Source organism: Oxyura jamaicensis, chromosome 1 (assembly GCF_011077185.1).
Source record: "Oxyura jamaicensis isolate SHBP4307 breed ruddy duck chromosome 1, BPBGC_Ojam_1.0, whole genome shotgun sequence".
Classification (NCBI taxonomy): domain Eukaryota; kingdom Metazoa; phylum Chordata; class Aves; order Anseriformes; family Anatidae; genus Oxyura; species Oxyura jamaicensis.
Genome location: NC_048893.1, coordinates 110,871,889 through 110,894,537, shown reverse-complemented (window position 1 = coordinate 110,894,537; position 22,649 = coordinate 110,871,889). Strand labels below are relative to the sequence as shown.

The window sequence follows — 22,649 nt, the reverse complement described above, 5'->3', positions numbered from 1 at the left end:
AAAAAAAAAAACAAAAAAAAAAAAAAAAAAAAAAAAAAAAAAAAAGGTATAATGGATATAATGTGTCTCAGTTCTGATCAGTTGGTACAGGACTCATGAAGTACTATTAGAAATTTTAGCCAAAGTCCTAGATTGCTTGAATAAATTCTTAGCATGCTGGTGCAGCTCTGTGTTTGTGAACTGGCAAAAGTGCAAGAGTATTTTCAGCTGTGCAGTAAACAAACAAAAGATAATGCTCTCATCAATTTGTCTTAGCTGAAGTAAACAGCCATTGACTAGAAAGCTCCAGTATGTACCCATGTCCTTCGACTAGAAAAATTACAGGAAGATCATGCACTCTCTTTCTCAGTAATTTTTCCTTACAACACAAGTGTATTCCTTACAACACTCTATTTTTAATTCCAATCTGGAATTTGTTGCAATCCTCATTCTCTGCTAATGCATGATACTGAACATATTAAGTCTGCAAGGTATTGTTAGCACTATTAACATCTTCTCATGCATGCTCTGACAGTATCTATGGTAGAACATACAGCAAGAGAAGTCAGGCAATGAGAGCTTTATACAAAGGTGCCCCATTTTCTTTGGCTGAGAAACAAAAGAGTAATTTAAAGTCCACACTTTCTGTACATTTAATGACATGATAAAAATTTGAGATTTAATTCAATTTAAGAATAAGGACTGCACAATCTCAAAATATTGCCTTATGGAACCTTATAGACAGGAAATATATATTTTTTCTGACTGTATAGTGGGAAAAGACACCATGGAATGATAATAATTAAATTTCATAGCAGTGTCAAAAAAAATAAAAAATAAATAAAAAAAAAAAAAAAAGGAAAAAACTCCGCAGAAAAAGAGCATTTGCTGCTTCTTTCTCACACACCCTCGGCTGAATAAGGACCTCAATTCTCACCGACAGTGCAAAAAGTATAAAGAGTTTTAAATATCCATTTTTACTAGTTTAAGTTAGCATGCTTCACACGCTAATTTACATATCACACATATCACACATCAGATATTTGTACATTTCACACATCATTGTACTATATACATGTATATGATTTCAAATACAAAGAGCAGGATTTATTGCTTTTTATTCATCCAGGAAGATAATAGCCATCTCACACAGATATGCAAGTGTAGCACATAGCTGCACATAGACAGAAGTAGCAGAATCTTACAGTAACAGAATCTATCTTTTTTGCTCTCCTAAAGTTGTTGAAAACTTGCATTCTTGGCCCTAGAGCAGGTCCAGTTAGCAAGAGTCCATGGACTCAAATCCCTCCAGAAATCACTACATGCTGACTAAATACCTACAAAAAGATATGAACCTATGAAAGATATGAGCACTAGGAGAGATGAAAAATAAGGACTGATTTGTTTGGTGTACTTTCTAAAGTTGCAGTTCTTGTTTTCCTAGCAATCTTGAGGAGGAACACTCCAGCGTCTGCTCTTAAAGAGAAGTTCTGACCTGAAATGAAAACACACCTGCTGAAGATAGGATGAAAAAAATGTTTTAATTGCTTTTTACCCCCATAATAGTCTGTCAGAATTCATTCTGTTGGAAAGGATGGAATTTCTTACTTATTAGCCATCAAAATCAAATTTCTTAGAGTTGTTTTAATTTCCTTAAAATTTGCCATTTTGACAAAACAGATGAGTGGGAAAAAATGTTTTGAGTTTCCAGAAGGACTTCATTGTGTGTATGTGTGCACAAACTAATGTTCATTAGAGAAGGGGAAAAAATTCAAAATCTGAGAAGAGTTTCATACAGATTCTAAACATCAGTGATAATGGTAATTATTTTTTTTTCAATAAAATACCTGGAAAAAGGGATGTCATTTTTTGAACCTCTCCTATTGAGAAAGCACATTCCTACAAGACTACCTCTGCCTTTTCAGTAGTCTTTTCAGTAGTCCTGGTCATTTCCTTCCAGAAAAGGCAGCCAAACTCTTCCTATATTTTCAAGTGCAGCAATTAGCTGAATCTTGTCAGCCATTTCATGTTGTCTCTCAAATATGGAAATTGACACAGGTGACAGTTTCATAAGCCTGAAAACCTTATTTCTGTACATGATATACTCTAACTGCTGTAGTCTCTTTAAAAATAAATATTTCTGTTTCATGCACTTACCTGTCAGTGGTCTCCAAACGCTACTGGAGGGAGAAGTAGGAAAAAGTACATTCTGTTAGTGTTTGCCTGTACCAGCTTCTTCAAAACAAATATTTGATCATTAGCAGAACTCCAAGGCTCAAAAATGTATAACCTTTTCTTATATATTTTATTTAATGCTTTCATTTAAAAGTGAAATGGTATACTAGTCTCCTACGTCCTTATGATAGACTTCATTATTAGTGAAAAGTATGCAATAATATGCAAGAGAAAAGTATTAATATTTAAAATCACTACTAGTTATTAGTCTAATAAATCCAACCTTCCATCTTCAGGGCTCAACATTGATCTTCCCCAGCTGTTAATTCCTGATAAACTGTAAGTTCTGTAGTGGGAGAGGGTATTTTAAGGTAGCATTATACAGCAACATGGACATAAATTATTGATGATTTTCACAGTGTTGTGCTTTGCTTTGATGATTGATGCTATGCAAGAAAATGCTATACATTACCATTAACTTTCATTAACTTTTTTTTTTTTTTTTTTTTTTTTTTTTACTGGCACTCATGCTATTTCTAATGCCGGTTCTCTTTCTCTCTTTCTTCCTCTTGTTTTGTGGCTTTGTTTTGATTTGTTTTGTTTCTCTTCCACAGTAATGCATGAATCTGATGCTGAATGATATGTTATCAACATGGCTTATAGCATTAACCTTACCACTGATGCAGGATATAACCTTAAACCCTTCTCTTAATACCAAATACACTAAAGGGTATGCATACAGTTGAGAAGCATTATCTGTTCCTGTCATGAGTTCCAATATTTCCCATTGCTATGAAATGTGAGCTTTTGTTTGTAAAACTCAGGCTTTCTGAAGTGCAAGTAGTAGTATGTTTGGTATAGAAAATTTCTTTTAGATTTTTATACCAAATATAAGCCAGTACTGGGATAAAACAGAAATAAACAACCCTCTCTCTTCTCATATCATAGTCAAATAGCATTGTAAGACTATGTCTATACTGTCAAATAACATCTGGTAGGGACTACTCTCACACCATTCTCAGCTCATTGCTTACCCCAGTGCTGTTTGTTCATACAGACTCAGCCAAAGAAATATGGTGCCACACTGAATCTTGTCCTCAGCCATCTCAGCAACTACTGCAGGCCACCTCACACAGAAGTCAGCACCTTGTCCCAGAGCTGAGATAGGGAGCAAGGGACACCTATTTGAGGTTACTGTCCATTAAATTATACCTTGGAGGTAACTTGCTCTCTTTATATTTGGGGGAGAATAAGCTGCTTGTATAAAAAGTCAACATCTGCATACTCATGTTCTATGAGTCCCTGTCTCCTGACCTCAACAGGGGCTTAGGCACAGCTCCCACACCCATTTTTAATGGAAGTTGATACCCAGTACTTTTCCCTTCATCTGGAATTGTCAGGTGTGATTAAAGCTAATGAACATCTAAAATGTTTGCATTTCAAAGACAGCTGTGGTGTAATAGGCAGGTAACTGCTAGCTCTGCTTACCCACAGGGCTGAGAATGAGTCACTAAAGAGGCTTGTATAGTTTCTGGGATCATAAGGGTCAGAGAAGCCATAACAACTTCTCAGAAACAGCTAACTGGGTTTTAAAGGTCTGTGAAGGGTTGACATTTTTAATTCAACCCAAACTCTTGCTCTGAAATCAGTAGGTGAGATGCAGCCTCCATGAGGCATGCTTTTGGGCATCAGTCCCTGTTATGGGGAATTCCACCAAATCTGAGGGTTTGACCAAGACTGACCAAGCCATCTGCCAAAACAGGCTTAGTTACTGCAGCTACAGGTGCATGAAACAAGAAAAAAAGCTGCCTAAAAATTTGATTTCACAAACAAGTGACAAAGACAAGCAGGTTTGAGTGGGAGTCCCTCACACACTGAAGGGAAAAAACAAAAAAAACAAACAAACAAACAAACAGTATTTCAGTCAATTCATTTAGTTGTCAGGCCCAATATCACATCATTCATTAAAGATTCCATTGGAAATTCATATATCTCTAAATAAGCTTTTTTTTTTCAGTATATCTGTTCTGTGTGATGGCCATTTTCACACATTTTGTCAGAAAGCCCCAACACCCTTGTGAATTATAGTACAGAGCATAAAATGGGAGAATTTCTTTCTGCATTATCACTGTAAATAAGTAAGTTCCATTACTCCAACCAAATACACATGCACATACAAAGAAATAAATATAAGTTTCATCCTTCAAAGTTGATACAATCCAGAGACTACAGGAAACAAAAAAATAATAACAGGGGCACTGGCTATTTAGAAGCAAATATATATCCCTAAATACAATCGAAATATATAAAGGAGTAATGTCCTTCCCTCACATTGCCACTTGCACTCAAGTGTATATTATATATATATATCTATATATATTTGTTTTTTTTTTTTATTTTGTCTGTTCCCCCAGGAGAAGCCCAAAAGAGAAACAGAGATGGCCAAATTGACAGAGTCAATGAGTGAGTACAACAAATAGGAAGTTCAACTACTTTCTTTTTCCATCTGTTCCACTGCCTCACATAACACCACAAAAACAGAAAATAGTGCTTGCATTCAGGGATCTCATTCCAACCTTGTCTTCACTCCTAATTTCATCATAAATCATTCCACTCCTTCCAAAGAAAAGAGCCCCTGCAGGAAGGACTGCTATTTCCTTTGTTCACTGTTTAAATCACCTGTATTTGGATGTAAATCCAGCAGAACTGCTACTGCTTGCTTAACTTCATGAGCCTGAATTTCACTTCAAGAGAATGTATCTACTTGTGTATGTAATGAGTGCCTAATTTATTTGATTCAGGTTAGAATGTAAATTTCTTCATTAGCTTACAAAAGGTCCCACTAAATCCAGTGCAATTATTTAGGAGTGTTACCTGTGCCAGATTTATCCAACAGGAGGTATGCCCAGAGATATTTGAGGAAAACTTTCCATTGATTTCACTGGTTTCTAAGACACATGTATTGTGTTGAATATGCAACCCAGAAGTCATTTGTGCTTCCTCTTTAATACCAGATACAGATAATGGATTAATGCTTATAAACACTTGTAGCTGAGAGACTCAGACAGGATAATCTATTCCAGAATAAGATTTGGAGAGAATTTAGGAAGAAATCCTGGGAAACAACTGTCTCTTTCCCAAAATGAATCTAACTTCACATCCTAGGCAAGCTTAAATAGATTGACTTGAAAGAGAGAAATCTTTTACTCTGTTTAACCAGAATCCACAGAAAGACAGAAACACAGACATACATAAGACTCATTTACATTAGGAAGTTGTTTCCAGTTTTTGGTTTTGCTGTTGTTGTTGTTTGTTCCAAGAAGAACTGTTCTTAGGGCAGCACTCCCATGCCTTTTTGCTATCCTGTTTGCTCTGCTTCCTTTTGAAAATGTTGATTGTATTTCTTTACATATGTTATTGCAAGGTAGAGTAACCACTGTTAGCTATAAAATTTATATGTTATTTCTGTATCAGAAGTGATCTATACCACAGAAAATGCTGCAGACCTGGGAGAAACAATAGAGGCATCAAAGCATGCATGTATTAGAGGCCATAAAGCTTTGTGCAAACATACAGAACTCAGAAATCAGTCTAAGAGCTCCCCTCCCAATTGAGAGAGCCTTACTAACCAGTAGCAAACTGCAGGGAACAGTGTAAGATACATGGGTAGTTAAACTCTTGTTCAAGCATTGGCTGGAGTTCTTTCCATTGAGCTATGCATTGATATCTGAATGCTACTGTGTCTATTTCTTGTCCCCCACTCTGCTTCTAGTAAGACCAGGCAAAATTCAGGTTTCTAAGGGAGACTCATAGATGATATTTTCAATTTTTTTGAACAACAAGATCCACATCCCTATGCCTTGTCAAGTATTAGTAAGTAGAAATAATTATTTTGCAGTGGTGCAACAAAAATCTATGAGGTAACAGAGGAAAGATCAACAATACAGTTTAGCAAGGTCCAAAAGTACAAATATAACCAGACCCTCTAGAAACTTTGTCCTCTTCTCTGGCATACAGAATAATACATTTGCTCCACTAATTTCTATGGATGTACAATGTCATTCTTAGAATCATCCTGGGACTCCATCATTTCTCTGGCTTTAATGGATACTGGATAGCTGTAGAATGATGCTCTAATGGGTGGAATGGAGATAGATGGGATGATGGAGGAACATGTTATCAGAAGTGGAAGTAGCTAAGTAGTATCTCTCCTGTGCTTTAAATATCAGATGGACTTTGTACAGCCTTTCAGAGACAACGTGAGAACCTCACCAAAAAAATTTAAGTGAATGCAAGCAGACTTTCTGAATGTCCTGAAAGGACTGTCATACATAACTGCTCAGGAGGTGTTCAAAAACACACTATGCAGTTCCTTTAGGACTCCTGTTTTCCTTGTGAATGATCTTTATTTTGCTTCTTTTAAATATTTACTGCTACTTCATATGAGTATTTTTTCATACTTCATGCAAAACTTTTATGAAATTTTCCAATGGATTCATAACATTTTAAAATATTTTTAATAAATAATAAACTAAGTCAAATGCTGGAAGGAAAACCCTCACTGAATATAACACAGTGTTCATTGTAAAGCTAATGCAGATTAAAAGCAAATAAATGGAATGGTGAAGCAACAAACTGGCATATGGGCAAAACAGGTCAAATAATACCTGAAAAATGCAAAGGGTGTTTAGACTTCTGGTTTGGATTGCAGAGCCTTTTTCTTGCAACTGAGAAAATAAAGAAAAGCTTCCAGAAATAGTTTGTTCATGGTACCAGTATGGCAAAATTATTATTTGCCCTTCACCCAAAAGCTCTACTTCTTATCTCTTTCCTCTGTTCACCTTTTTGCACAATTCCAAAAGTAGTCCATCACCTTCCCTCCACTTCTCTATTTTGTTCTCTCTACCATAATGCTATGATGAAGTTAACAAGCACTGTTCTGTACCCTTACTTCTCCATACAGATTCACTGAATGTTTTTCCAGTAATAAAACCTCAGTACCTGAGATTCATGTTATACTGTGCACTAAAAGGAACACTGGTGCAGTAATTGTCCCAGGTCAGTTATCCTTACTAGCAGGGACAACAGTTTATATTTTGTCACATTCTGTATGTTCATCTGGTGGTGGAGGGGGAAATCTGTCATATTATAGATAAGATTAGTTACCAAAAAAATAATAATAAAAATAAAAAATTAAATACCTTCTGTCCTTTTTCTATAGGACCTATATGATGATGGAGAGATATGAGGTATTGTGACAGCCTTGCACTTGCGTGTGTTGAGGGAGCAGTCTGCCTTGAGAGTTAAAATAAGAAAAGAAAAGAGATAGAGAGAAATCATTTTGATATAAAAGTTAAAGTGCAAACTAGAAGAAAATGCTGTGCTAAGTTTTTTTGGGATAGTCACTAAGAGCCTATATATAAGCAGAAATGTGTAGCATATAAGAGCACTCTTTGCCCCAGGTTATTATTTTACAACACTTGCACAAAATTAATAGAAAGCCACTATAATTGCATAGAGCCCCAGGGAGCTGTCCAAGAACTCCTTTATAATGCCTTAAAATCCATATGCATTCTGAAACTTCTTCATAGCCTGAGTTGGGCAATTTACCTCATATAATCTTAGAATACTTGAAAGCTGAGGTACAAATGAAACCTGGAACCAGAGTGTTTTCCTTATGCTTTTCTTTTTCTTCTGTTTTTCTCCTGCTTCCCATGCACTCTTGGTCATTTTTAAACCAAATAATGGTACTATCTTTGTTGGGAATACTTAAACCACAGCAAGCAATGTAGTTGAGTAAATATTAAGCAGCACAGGAAGGTAGTAGAAGTTTGGTCTGCTGTATTTAGAATTATAGAATCACAAAATGGTTCAGATGGAAGGGAAAGACCATCTAATTCCTACCCCCCTGCCATGGGCAGGAACACGTCCCACCAGACCAGGTTGCCCAAAGCCCCATCCAGCCTGGCCTTGAACGCCTCCAGGGATGGGGCACCCACAGCTTCTCTGGGCAGCCTGTGCCAGTGCCTTACCACCCTCATAGTAAATAATTTCTTCCTTATATCTAATTTAATCTACCCTCTTCAGTTTAAAGCCATTATCCCTTGTTTTATCACTACACTCCCTGGTAGAGTTCCTTTCCAGCTTTCTTGTAGGCTTCCTATAGGTACTAGACGACCACTATAAAGTTTCCCCACAGCCTTATGTTCTCCAGGCTGAACAACCCCAACTCCCTCAGCCTGTCTTCATAGGGGAGATGCTCCAGTCCTCTGAACATCCTCATGACCCTCCTCTGGAACCACTGTAACAGGTCAATGTCCTTCCTGTGCTGGAGGCCCCAGAGCTGAACACAGTGCTCCAGGTGAGGTCTCACAAGAGCAGAGTAGAGAAGGAGAATCCCCTCTCTTGACCTGCTTGCCACACTGCTTTTAATGCAGGCCAGGGTACAGTTGGCTTTCTGGATTGCAAGCATGCACTTGCCAGCTCATCTGGATTGCAAGCATTGAATGCCAGGTCATGTTGAGCTTCTCATCAATAAACACCCTCAGGGCTGCTCTCAATCCATCCTCCAACTAGCCCGTATTTGTGTTTGGGATTGCCCCAATCTAGATACAGGACCTTGCATTTGGCCTTGTTGAACTCCATGAGGTTCACACAGGCCCACCTCTCAAGTCTGTCAAGGTCCCTCTGGATGGCATCCCGTCCCTCCAGCATGTCAACTGCACCACACAACTTGGTGTCATCAGGAAACCTGCTGAGGATGCACTTGACCCTACTGTCTGTGTCACCAACAAAGTTAAACAGCCAATGTTAAACATTTGGCCAATATGAAAAATTAGACACTTTAGAGAAACATCCTGTACTGAACTATTCAGTCCTCAGGAATTATCACCATTTTGAATAAGAATTTTTATAAGACCCTTAGTGAGCAGCCAAATACGGTGATACTTTGGCTATAGCTTAGAAAATTCCTTTTAGGTCCCAGTGTTAAAATACTGGATAAAATCTCCTCACCAGTTTCTCCTCCTGCTATCTATCTAGTCAGGGTGTGCAGCATGTTCCTGAGCTGCCTCAGGCAAAAGAAACCTGTCTACATCACAGCCCATAACAAGCATCTGTGAGATGTCTGCTTTATGTCAGTGGCTACCTGGATTCTCCTTTTGCCACATGATGGCTCTTGGGCTTGGATAGCAACTGCAAAGCTCTCCTCAGGCTCCTGGTATTTCTAAAAGCCCTGCCAGGGCTGTGTTCTTTCATGAGGAACAAGTGAGCTTGTCCCTTGGCTTTCATCCAGACCTATCTCTGAGGCTTACTGGTTTACAGACAAGTTTGGAAAAACTTTTCTCCCTAAGGTAACGTGGAGGTCCAAGGTCTCAATTATGAATTATGCAGCAGCCTGGATCTAGGGTGCCATATAATGACTGCAGCATAATCAATGTGTGAAATGAGCAGTGTGAACTTGTTTTGGGTTACAGTCAGAAATGGATATAGCTGTCTGCCTTAAATCAGTTAAACAGAGAAGTGACATCCAATTAAGATGCCCTCAGGCAGTGGAGGTATGTCAGAAAACAGTCATGCTTGTTCTGGTTCCCAGTTAAGCCACATCATGCTCCTGTGTTAGACCAGTCAGAAGCAGAAGAGTTGGTCAAAAGAACGATGTTTCTTCATTTGTTAAAAATATATATATCCCAAAGTCTGTAATTATACTTTCAATGTTAGTGAAACAACAAAGATTGAGACCTTAGATGACCCCGAATAGAACCTTCTAAATTATGTTTGCCATTAATTTTACTTAGAAAGAAAAATAGAAAAATGTTTCAAGTTACTTTGAAAGACTTTTCAGGAGCACATAAACCCTAGGAGAGGTCTGTTTTGTGATAGAGTGCTTTTCACTATAGTTCTCTTATCTCCAACATCTGAATCTGAAGTGTCCCTAGTGCTCTCTCACACTTGTAGAGAGGCTTTATGAAGAGAAATAATATTTCTGCCTTTAATTACTTTAAAGTGCCAGCATGTACTAGGGTAGTGTCTGGATTTTATTTTATTTTTTCAGTTTTATTTATTTTGAGTTACTGTTTAAAAACATGTAAGAAAAGTGTACAATACAGTAAATACTTATCCTGTATCCAATATACTATATATCGGTATAGAATATTGTGAACTTTCTACTTCAAATTTTTTTCCCCTATACTGCCCTCATTTTCTATGTGGTTTTGTTAAGAAACATGACCTTCTTTACCATCACATCACAAGTTGGTGGTACATGTGTAAATACTATCTGGTTTGAACACAACACCAGCTGTACACACACAGAATTGGGAATTTGAAGAAATGATCCTAAAAGCTGCATTTCTGTCTCAAAGGTCTAGAAGACTGATTCTTTCACCCCAGAAAACAATTAAAAGTATTAAAAGTATAAATATCCAGTCCAACATTTTCCACTGATATTGCATGTGATTATTTAATTAGAAAAAGCAGACCTTTACTTGGCAAAATTCAAGTGCAAAAACCCTAGAGTGTTCAGAAAACTCACACATAAAGGGACTTACATGCTTGAGAAAGTTACAGTCATTTATTTTCAAGATACTCGGTTATCATTTCATGGTTAACCTTTTTATAAGAGCATGCCAATAGTAGAATAGTAAGTTTGTTTTTTTTCCAAAATATGCGTTTTCATCATCCCTTACATTTTCAGTAACAAAAGAGCTCTGCTATGATAGATATTTCTATTAAAATTGTTTCATAGCAAATATTAAGCCATAGAGCTACTTGTTTTATTAAATGGAATTATTAATTACTGTTGACTTGAAGGTGTATATATAGATTGATATAGTTTCTTTCAAAATTGATTACTTAAGACTTTGTTCAAATTTAAACTGCAACTAATCAAAATGTGTATTTTAGTATTATTATCATTGTTATTATTTCATCAACAATTAACTAGTGCATATAATGAAATGAACAGAGAGAACTGTGCTATTATAATTTTTTTTTTTTAAAAAAAAAGCATTCTATTCCACATAGTAAAGGTCACATTTGGAGAATAGAATGAGATTCTAAAACAGAACTTCATTATGCAAGACAGCAGAAAGTTCTTTTGTTTCAGTGCTACATTAGAAGGGGTTTAGAAGAACTATTAAATAATAACTGCCCTAAGACACAGTAGAAACTTATCTTAATCAGGAAGATGATTGACAGTATTTCTAGTACTGATTATAAAACAATGTGAAAAGTTTTTGCTCTTCATTCTCTTAGGTTCCAGGTGTCTTTCCTTTAATTTCTCTCTGCAAGTATAAGGGACAGAAAAAAATATTTTTTTTTCTAAATTAAAATGAAGACTCTCATATAATCCTATGATTCCAGAAGCTTAGTACTACTTTATTAAACTAAAATTTGCGTGAAAATTAAACTCAAATTATCAGGGAGGAGAAACCAAGGGCTGAATTATAAATGAAGTAATAATTCCTGGTTTGTTTTCTTTTTGTATTTTTTTTCCAGAAAGAAGCTGTGAGTGTAGATAGGCTATGTTGTAGTGCATATTGTTGAAGTACAGTATTTCCTGTTATCTACAACTTTAACAACAAAAAAAAATCTATTCAGACTGCATTTTGCATGGTAGGTGTGTGTTTCAGTCCTGCCATTAGTTTTTATTCACTCAGGCTTAATCATTTCTAAGACAGAGGCTATAGTTTGTCTGACGATATTAAAGAATTTTCAGTGCCTTTGCTTTGCATTGCTATGGTCCATATCACAGTGGAGCTAGGTTATTACAGTCATATGCTTCCTAAAGTAAACACTCACCTTCTACACTAAAACTAAGTGGTTTAGGCACAAAGACATTTGGAAAAAAAAAAAAAAAAAATCTTCACACAACACCACTCTCTACAGAACTCAGTCATACCGCTAGAACACCTGAACAGATGAGATTAGGTATGAGGGAGAATTAGGGAGAAGAGACTCTTCAAAGGGGACACAGATGTTGGACATGACTGGACTTTAAGCATGTGTGGAAATTTAATATCAAATGCAAAAGTCACTTTAGATTTTACGTACAAGCTTTTGAGGACCTCTTTTTGGGACTGAGCTACCAAAAGTGTCAGTTAGGTGGCTAAAGTCAGATGACATTACCTCATTCATATACCCTTAATAAGCAATGCAGGTTATGGTCACATACAGACCAGTCAGCATTGCACAAGCACTGACAGCTCTGTATCTCCATCTGTTTTGTGCTTGGTTTCACAATTTGAATGCTCTCTAATGCAGAACTTTTCTGTATTTATTTAACATGTGCTTAAATCTTCCAAAGGTGCTATTCATCAAGAGATTTTGTTTGGAGAAGTGAGCAGTATGTAGTGCTGAAAGAAAAGCCCACACTGTACATGTAAAAAAGCAGGAAGTTCATACTCACATAGGGTAAAGAAGACATTAAAAATGTCTGAGACACCAATCAATTGTCTTCATGGTGAGCAGTTGAGATGAATGAAATGGTGAAAAACAGGATCAATGTTTCTGAAGGCTGTAGAAAACTATCTAACTTAGAAGTGACTTATTGAGCTATCAAGAGGATAAGAGACCATAATGGATTTTAGTTCTAGGAAATAAACATAACACGATCAATAGCAAATTCTTCAACAAAGTACAATAGCAAAGAACAGGTCAACTGTTAACAGAAAAACAATCCAGGGAAAAAAAAAAAAAAAAAAAAAAAAAAAAAAAGATCTGAGATATACAAGAACAGCTGTTTAAAAGGTAGCTTCACAAATATAATGGATTCTTAAACTCTGCCTTTGAGCATGAGTTGCAAAGGTCTCAAGAATCAATGTCTGGAAACATGCCATTGAACATGGTATGATAAACTATTTGATGTGAAAGAAAAATATCCCACTGTATTGCAAAAAGAGATCAGTTGCATTATTCAATATAAACAATGAGTGAAAGGTCTTATCATGGTATTTTTGACAGATGTCTTTTAAAAGCCTACAATCGGGTATTAAGCTAATCCCTACAACTAGACTATATTGTCCCTTCATTTTTCACCTGCCTCCATTGCTCTTCAAACATTTGAGAGAGGATATCAGGGACCGTATTAACCATATTACAGACAAAACAATACCTACAAGTTAAGTTCTCTCTTGTGTACAGAACACTCCAAATCATTATTTCTGAGCCAGTGCCTGTACTCATACCTCAGGCTCTTCCAACTTTATTTACGACTATTTCTTTTGCCATAAAATATCTTGAACTACATGAAGGAGAAAACCAAAAAGACTCCAGTGAGAGTCATTCCCAGCAATAAATGAGCTGTTAAAAAGAGAAAAAGAAAATAAATAAATTAAAAAAAAAAAAAAAAAGGGAAGAGACCTGTAAGATCTGTCCTTCTTCCAGTCAGTGTAGCACTGTTTCCTTCCATATACAGCGAATGCGGTGATTGTGCAAAGTGGCTCTTCCACAGTCCAACATCAGTCTATTACAGAATCCAGTGTTTCTCCCTTTGCCATCCCAGTCAGATGCATTGTACAGACATATCTCTCTGACAGAAAGTGAGGGCACAGTTTTGTGCACCTCTCTGTTAGAAATATGCACTGCATGAAACTGACGTATAATTAGAGATTGCTCCTTTTTCCTACTATCATCCTTTCTGTAAATAATTCCCCTACTTCCCCTCTTCAAATATTTGCCAGCTTACAGAAAACATACTCTAACCCCCTTTATTTAAACTGTAGGGTTAGGTTTTCTAATTTCAATTCAACATTCAGTGTCTCCAGTCTTTGTCATTCTTTACTAAGCACCTTCCACTTTGTCAAGATTGTAAGCACACTTCTTAAACCTATAAGCAAAATAATGAAAAGCACTAAGGCTTGCTGAAAAGAAAAAGATTACTGGTAGCAGCAAAAGACATGCAGCTCTTACTCACCTAATTGGCAATTAAAAACAAATGCTTAAGAAATGTGGTGTTTCTTTAACTCTCAACACAGAAGTAGCAGCAACAAAGTTACTTTGAGACATGTAGCTCTTGCATTTGTATATCCCTTTTCACCTGGAAGTCATCCATTGGATGTTGGAGTTGGAGCCCAGATATGACTTTCTGATCTTAGTTTGCCTTAATGTCTTACAACTTCATCGCCAATAAATAAATAAATAAATGTTGAACTAAGTGAACCTATCAGAATCAGTATTTATACAAAATAAAATTCCATGTTTCCTCAGGACAGACACAGCTCAACAGATGGAATAGTACCATAGATAAGCACACTTCTTTTTACCCTACTTGACAGCACCAGCTTGTGGAAAGGGGAGCTGGTGAAAGACAAGTTTCAGAAAATCTTAATGCCATCACATTTAGCAACACATCTGAGGAAATACTTTCCACAGAGCATGTAGTTTATGAAACAGTTTGTCACAAATTACTATAGAGTAGGCAAAAAGTTTAAAGGAATCCTGGCTGGCATGGATTACAAACGTTCAGTTTAGTAATTCAGATATTAATATATAAGGAGTTAGAAGGTAATAATCCACGAGGAGGAAGTATAGAAGGAAGTAATACACTAACATATGAAAACTAGATAAAAGTTATTCTGTGAATGGTTTATTCCACATCAGTCTGCTTGATATGCTGCTTAACATCTCCCTCTTCCCCACTTACTACCATCACCATTACTGGCCCTACAAGAGGAGTATCATTAAGTAGTTATAAGATAACTTTCCACATCTTCTTATAACTTAAATCTGTGTCTATAAATCTTCACGCAGCTCACACTTTATGCACAGACCCATATAAGGCTCTGTTCTACTACAATTAATTGTGAATGGCATACAGAGATGATTATGCTTCCAAATCATGATACTTTAAATTACTGCTTTAGTTCATTCACAAGAAACAGAATGATTGTCATCATCTGACATATTTATCTTTGTCAAGCTGAGCCTACTATCTCTATATTGCAGGTTTCTTCTGTTGCTCCTAGGAACTTATGCAATGGAGTCACGTCACATGTCATGAAGGGTTTGCTAATCTAGCTGTAAATCGAAAAGACAACAAATAGCACAATTACTTGTCCTTAAAAGTGGTACATTTTTGTTGAGTTTAGAAAACCTATACTTTCACTTGACAGGTTTGGGAGGCAGTTTAAATATCTCATTCTGCTCCATTTTCTCATATTGTTTGAATAGTTATTTTAATGATAGGCAAAGAATAATATACTCCAAAACCTGCTGAAACATAGAATACCATATTGGAGTACATTTTCTTTTCTTCCTTTTTTTTTTTTTTTTTTTTTTTTTAATAAGGCAGAAAAGATCTACAGACCTCCTGCTAAGTCAGTTTGTTTCCTATGGCATATTGCTCTTGCATGCATTTGAGTGTCTTTTTGGTGATAACATTATTATTTATGGGAGTATTACTATTTAAGGCGCAAGTAGCTCATGCTGTTGTACTAATTTGTGGGTGAATGTTGCATATTTTTAGTATCCATTCAATCACATGTGCTGTAATGTTTAAAAATGAATTCATGAAAAGCATGACACAACACCCATTAAAGGGAAGAAAAAAAAACTCCTGCTGTTTCTCCTGACTCCCTAAGTTTATAAGGTGCTCATGATATTAACATGAAAAGGAAGGAAAGAGACTTATGAAATCATTTAAATGATTTCTTTACATAAGCAACTTCGAACAAGTAGAATTCTGCATTAAAGTATGACCCACCACCCCCCCAGCCGCCAACCAGAGAGAGCAGTCCACACAGTGGAAAGACCGACAATGTCAAAGTAATGAGCCTGTGATCAGTTTTGAAAACCCAATGTTATCTTCGTTCATACAGTGCCCTTGCAAAAGATTTTTTGGATTGCGTCATGCACTTGATTGACATTCACAAAACTTTGCAAGGCTGTTGACAAAAAAAAAAAAAAAAAAGCTTTCAGGTATAAGGAAAACATTATAAACAACCAGATTTCAAAGTAGCTTAAAATTGTGCAATTTTAAAGTAAATTTCTTCAAATCAGAACAGTTTGGCTTTTCTTTTGTTGTAGATCTGAAACAACCACGTAAAAAAATATTGGACAGGTAGACTGGTAGCAGAGCCTGAGTCAGGTTGTTGCCACACTTCTGTTTGCTGTTCAGAAACACCTTTTGACCTTTGAGCAGATGTCTATGAAGAACAATCAGGGTTCAATAGCTGAGTCCATTCCTCTGAGATGCAGAACATGAGGAGAAGGAGGCGGTGGTCTCCGTAGCCAATTGCACAGCCTGAATGTTTAACTACAAAGGATGAACCTTTTGGCCAAGACTGATTTGAAGCCCTGAAGAAACATTGTTGGGAGTGCAGGGCAGGTAACCGTGAGCATTAGGTTTCATAAAAGATGGTGTGTCAAACATTTACACATGGGCCATTTGCAATAGGTATTAGTTCCTTTCCCCGACACCCCACTGTTTAGAACTGGTTTGTTGATGCTCTCTGCCTCATTAGGAGAGTCCAGTTCTCCATGAAACATTTGATTCCTTCTGCATTTTGGATGCTACAACTGTAAGAAAACCCTTCTCTTCTCCTTCCCTTCCTCCCTCCCTCCTTCCCACTTCCACTTCAGCTTCCAAATCCTTGACAGAAGAACTTGCAGATCTACTTCTTCCCACTCAATAACAGAAGGCCTGGAAACACTTAAATGCAGTTGAAATTGGTCAATAGATTAAATATTTTAAAGTCATAACATCAAGGAATAAACAGAATCAATAACAGCATATGTCTTAGAAAACTAGTTTAAAAATCCAAGGTATATTAAACTTGAGAAAGGCCTTTTCAGTAGTCCTTGCAATTGTTGATTAATGAAGTTATCTTTTTTTCCATGGCATTAAATAAACAATCACAGTGGAAGAATTTAATAATTTAAGAATAAGATAAGGCCATAAACCAAGAGAATTACACAAAAATTATATTGTACAGAGAAAATATTGTACACAGAAAATAAGTGCAGAGAATATGTATTTTTAAGTTCAATAGTGCCATTAGGTGATGAGTCTTAATTTTAAGAAACTCTTCAAACATTCTTTGGAAAAGAAGAGAGGTATACCACTGTGACAAAAACAATGTTTTTCTTTAAAAAAAATACTCTGAGATGGGGGCTGGGGGGAATCTCATCTTTATCAAGAGATTATAATTTCAAATTAAGTCTGCATTGTGTGTTACTATAGAAACTCCCATTTTGTGACATGTTTATGGGGGAAAAAAAAAGTCAAAAATTGCATCTTAATGAATGTGGATCACACATAAGCTTCCTCAATATAGCAAAATAAAAAAGAAGTTTCTACCAGAAAATGAATAACTACTCAAAATAAGGTGAGCTAATTAAGGTCATGGGGAAAGGACATTAAATCCTGAAGTGACATGTGTCATGTTCATTTTTCAACACTTGTCTCCGCCTCACAGATTATGTATTAGATACTGCGGGAGTCTGATGGATTGAGAGGCTTGTTGCCATGGCAATATTTGCTGCTTTGCTGGTATTCCCTACAGAAAGTAAAGGATTTTTTTTTCTACTCAGTTAGACAAATTGGCTATATATAGCAAGAGATGTTGGAGAACTGAAACAGCAGAATCTGGTGGGGGCAGGCTGGGGGAAGGACTGACATTTATAAGTTTAAGGAATCACAATAGACCATATATCTGTGAGGAGTGAGGGAGGTTGCTGAAAGAAGGAAAGGGAGAAGGAAGAGAGATTGGAGAGAGGAAAGCAGAAAAGGAGAGAAGGAGGGGAAAATGCTTATACATTCAAAATATATCTTGCTTTTAGGGGCAGGGAAGCCAGCAAAGGAGAATAGGTACTGTTGCCTAAGAGGAAGCTACAACTGCTGTTTTACTATGCTTGAGATGGTTTATAGCTTCAGGGAGAGCTAAAAGGTAAAAAACCTCTCAAATGGGCAAAGAAACAATGGAATTGCTTACCACTGAAATTGTCAGTATAAATCACAATTTGAGCTCCATATGTAAGCCTCCTTCTTCTGTTCTTTTTTTTTTTTTTTAATCTTTGCTCACAGCATTTTTAAAGCAAGGTGTTGATACAATTTCCACCCTCCACTTGGCACAGTGAACGCAAATGTGCTTCAGTCAGATGTTAGGGAGTACTGTCTCTTATGTATGGTTCTGTCTGTTGCTTAGAGGTGTAGGAAGAGTGTGACAATGTGGTTTCATTTTAATATTAGCCCATCTCAGCCAAGTATCTACAGATTACTGCAGAAAAGGGGAAAAGGGGAAAAAAAAAAAAAAAAAAAAAAAAAAAAAAGGCTTGTTTATTTCTTTCTCTTTTCCACTCTTATCCCTTTTATACAAAGAAGTGCACCAAGTAATCTACAGTATTTGCCTTGAGGCTTAGGAAAAAAAAAAAAAAAAAAAAAAGGACTATTCCAATAAGACAGATCAGGCAGCTCTGACTGTCTTTATTGCTGATTCACTTGCTGCACCCCTATCCACTGTTTCTTCCCTTTCATGGCAGACATCCATTACAGTTTTTAATTTTTAGAGTATCAGATGCATATATTGACCTGTAGAAAAGATGATCTATGGCAGATCATTAATACAGTCCTTGCCTTTGGGAGTTCACATGTACTAGAAAGAAGACCGAAATGAAGAATGTGTATTTCAATGACCACTTCTGATGGGTAGTTTCATGACTGTGGTGCATCCTGAGGAAACCCACTTTTAAGGGATGCAAGGTGAAGAGACAGAGAGAAGAGCAGACCTATAACCAGGATCTGATTTCTTGTGCATTCTGAAAGGCATAAGAAGCTTTAATTTAATAATAGAAAGGAAAAGTGCTAGCAGAGACACATAAAAACCTGGGAACATGCTTGCAACAGTGAATGGTGGAGGGGGATGTGAGAGTATATGCTTGCAGAGGGGAGGAAGGAGAAATCTGAGCAGCAGATTTACACTGTGTATCAGTATGTATATTATACAGAATGTATATTACAGAAGCTTTAGTAATATGATTAGATAGAAAAGATGTACAGGATCATAATAGAAACACTTAACACATAGTGAGGAAAAGCAGGGGGAGTTAAAGGTGGTACTGAAATGATGAAATGCTATGGAAACAAAAGGAACAGAGCCCTCTGTTCACACTGAAGACTAGAAGTGGGAATGAAGACAAAAGAGGGTTTTTGAAAGGGAGGAGCAGAGCACAAAATCCTTTCTTAGACATGCTAAGGTTCAGCTGTCAGACCTGAGCAGAAACAAAATAGAAACCAGAGAATTCATTACAATTCAATATAAACAGAGAAAAGTTGGGAGAGGGAAAAGAGAGAATCTTAATGTCTTATGTTCACCTGTATAACCTCACACAATTTACACACTCTTTGAGAGTACAGGTACTAGAAGAGACGTCCTCACATAAATCACCATTCAAAACAACCACACAGAGGGGTAGAGGATGATGAATAAGCATCAGAAGTAGAGACACTATTGGGATAGATGGAACAGGCTAATGGGATTGGGGCTGAGTGAGCAATGGGGAACAGCACAGATAGAGGCAAGTTTTCACTCCTATCATGAGCAAATATATTTAACCCACACAGTTATCAGAGGTTGCTGGGGGAAGGAGGAGTTGTTGTTGTTGTTGTTGTAGTTGTTGGTTTCATTTGGTTTCTTTTTTTGTCTTTTCCTGTGTGGAATGATGTTTCTTTAAAAATAACCCCCGCGCTATAAATGCTAATATGCAGTATGTTAAAGAATAAAACATAGAATCAGCAAAAGCAAATGAGAGACAGTTTTTAAATAAATAAATGAAAATGGGGGGAGAAAATTAAAACTCAGTGATGGCAGTGATCCAAAGAGAAAGAACAAGAGACCTGAGATTTAGAAAGAGAAGAGTACAGGAAATTCATTACAGATCTACAGAAGCATAGAAGGAATTGATGAACTCTGTTGCTAGAACAAACAAATGAAAGAGACTATTAACAACCTGAACAGGAGCCGTTTCAGAGGAGTAGCACAAGTGAATACTTCATAGATGTGGTAGAAAAAGACAGAAAGTTAGGGTTGTCAGAGGTGAGCTGTGTCTATTTAGAAATCCTTTGTCATAGTCAGCCTCTCTATGCTTAACACTTAGAATGCCAGAAGTATTAACTACCATCATTAATTAACATTATGTCATTAACTAACCATACTAGATAACATCATATTAACTGTCTAATCTTCATTATGTTGCTGAGATTTACCACTGGGGGCAAAATTACGCCATATTGCCCCATTTCTGACACCTGTCTATGAAGCCAGTGGTACACTGCCCAAATAAATGCAAGCCGTACACCTGCGTATAAATAAATTCTGATTTTCTTAGGCATGAACAGTGAGGATCTCAAGTGCATGGCTACAAGGCTGCAGGTTACCCTGCCAAGATTTTCAATGGAAAATGCAAACAAAATAAATAAATAAATAAAAATGACCAGAACAAAGATCGGGATGGGATACACAGCATCAGGCATTCCCAAGGTGGCAACAGAACAGATGTGGTGCTTTAGCGTTTGTCTCCCACCAGCAGTGGGGAAGCTATTAGAGAAGTGTCTGTTATTGATTCACACTGCTTAGAATCCATTTATACTGGCTGGTTTTGGAGCCATTATAATTTACAGTCTGTCATGTAAATTGTTCTTTGTCTGTGAAATATTGATCTATTAGATATACATGCCATGCATGCACAGTGAACACATGGACTCAAAATCCATGGGGATTTTGCTTTTTAAACAACAGATTATTGTCTACATTCACTAACTACTTCTATGAACAGCTCAGTAATTTCAGGTTTTAATGTCCTCTTCAACCCTCTTCCCACATAATCAGAGGTAATGTTTGATGAACTAGGGATTAGAGACCTGAGTTTTTTTCATTTAAAATAATGCTATTTTTATGTGCACAAAATATTTCTTAAATACCTTCATAGATATGTACACACATATATGCACAGATTTGTGTTTATATGAATGTATAAGTGTCTTACACAAATTTTGATTAGATTGTTTAGTTCAGAGGAGATGGTGATGGAAAGACTTCTTGGGTGGGAATTTGTTTTGGTTTAAAACCTTATATTGCCAGTAACATAAAAGAGAAACTGTTTACAGTTGGATCTGTAAATGACAGTGAAATATGAGAATAGCAGGTAAAAAGCAATTAGGTCTATACATATTCTATACCCATCAGTCTGCAGTGAAAGACTTGAAGCAGATGTGGTTTCAGAGTGCTTTCAAGCTAGGAATTGCCAGACCTATCTTGCCCAGACAACCTCCAGCTCACAACACCTGCTCATGCATTTCCTCTTGGGTTGTCCTGTGGGGCTTTCAACACTGTGTCAAAGTATTTTGCAGAAAATAAAGAAAGTTATTGCTGTCTTCACCTTGCAGGCAGAAATTGAGACTGGAGCTCAGAATTACCTGCCAAAGACCACTAGAGAAATCAGAGAGAAGGGCTACCACTAATGATATCCCAGGTCCCAGTCCTGGCTTCCCAGTTGGCCTTCTGCCAAAGAAGCAAAGCTTTAGCAGTGTCAGGTGCAAAAACTTGGTAACCAAGATTAAAAACAAAATCTCCAGGTCTCATCTGAGCACCCAGAAAATGAAGAGTGTGTGGTTTTAATGACAGCCAACTAGAATTTTAATTAAGTATTTCTGTAACCTTTCAAATAGGAGAACAAGATGAGAGTCGGGGACCAAGAACTAAATAGCCTTCTCATTACAATTTCATCCTTTTTACACCAGTGGATTTTATGAGTGAAAGAGAAATTACATCTACAACCAGCCACCTTTTTCATCGTATATGCCTTACTCGCCCACTAAATCCTATTCCTTCTGCAGATGGAGATTTCTCAAGGGAAAATCAAAAACAACATTTAGAGACTATATTATTGATTGCATATGTCCTAATTTTCCTAAAATTGTGGCTTTTTTAAAGTACAGTTACTTTTAGTACAGTTCTTTTAGTACAGTTACTTTTGAATACCAGCTCATCTTTTTAAAAGGGAGAGGAAACTGTCTACCATTGTACCAAGACAGGATATACATGGGATGCATCTGTACATCCCAGGAGCAGCAAGCTAAAATACAGATCCCATACTAGTGCAGCAGATTCCCTTGTATGGCACAGAAATAACTGCTTGAGTGGCAGAAGGCAGTTCTAAACTTGCTTAAAATAAGCACTAGAGAAACAAAATCTACTAAAATAGCAATATTTCTGTTAAACATGTACTAGTGGCTTTGCTACATGACCAGGTTAGTCAAGAGGAAAGAGGCACAGTTTGCTCTGAAACACAGTGCCAATGGGTTTGATGGGCAAAGATGTTGCTAAAGCTGTGATCCGATTCTCCTGCCAGCTCTGACCCATCCCATGAATGAATAAGCCTAACTTTCAGAAAGGAAGGAGGGAAGGAGGGAAGGAGGGAAGGAGGGAAGGAGGGAAGGAAGGAAGGAAGGAAGGAAGGAAGGAAGGAAGGAAGGAAGGAAGGAAGGAAGGAAGGAAGGA

The 22,649-nt window shown here is 36.9% G+C and overlaps 1 protein-coding gene across 2 annotated transcripts in view; it reads left to right on the top strand.

Annotated features, from left to right (window-relative positions):
• Positions 1-22,649, top strand: part of KCNJ6 (potassium inwardly rectifying channel subfamily J member 6) — a 168,132-nt gene that overhangs the window by 44,558 nt on the left and 100,925 nt on the right. For both annotated transcript variants that reach the window (XM_035315763.1, XM_035315764.1), the window contains exon 2: positions 4,569-4,617. In XM_035315763.1, coding sequence (XP_035171654.1) covers positions 4,593-4,617 — 25 coding nt within the window. In that variant the 5' untranslated portion in view covers positions 4,569-4,592. The remainder of the gene's footprint in view (positions 1-4,568; positions 4,618-22,649) is intronic.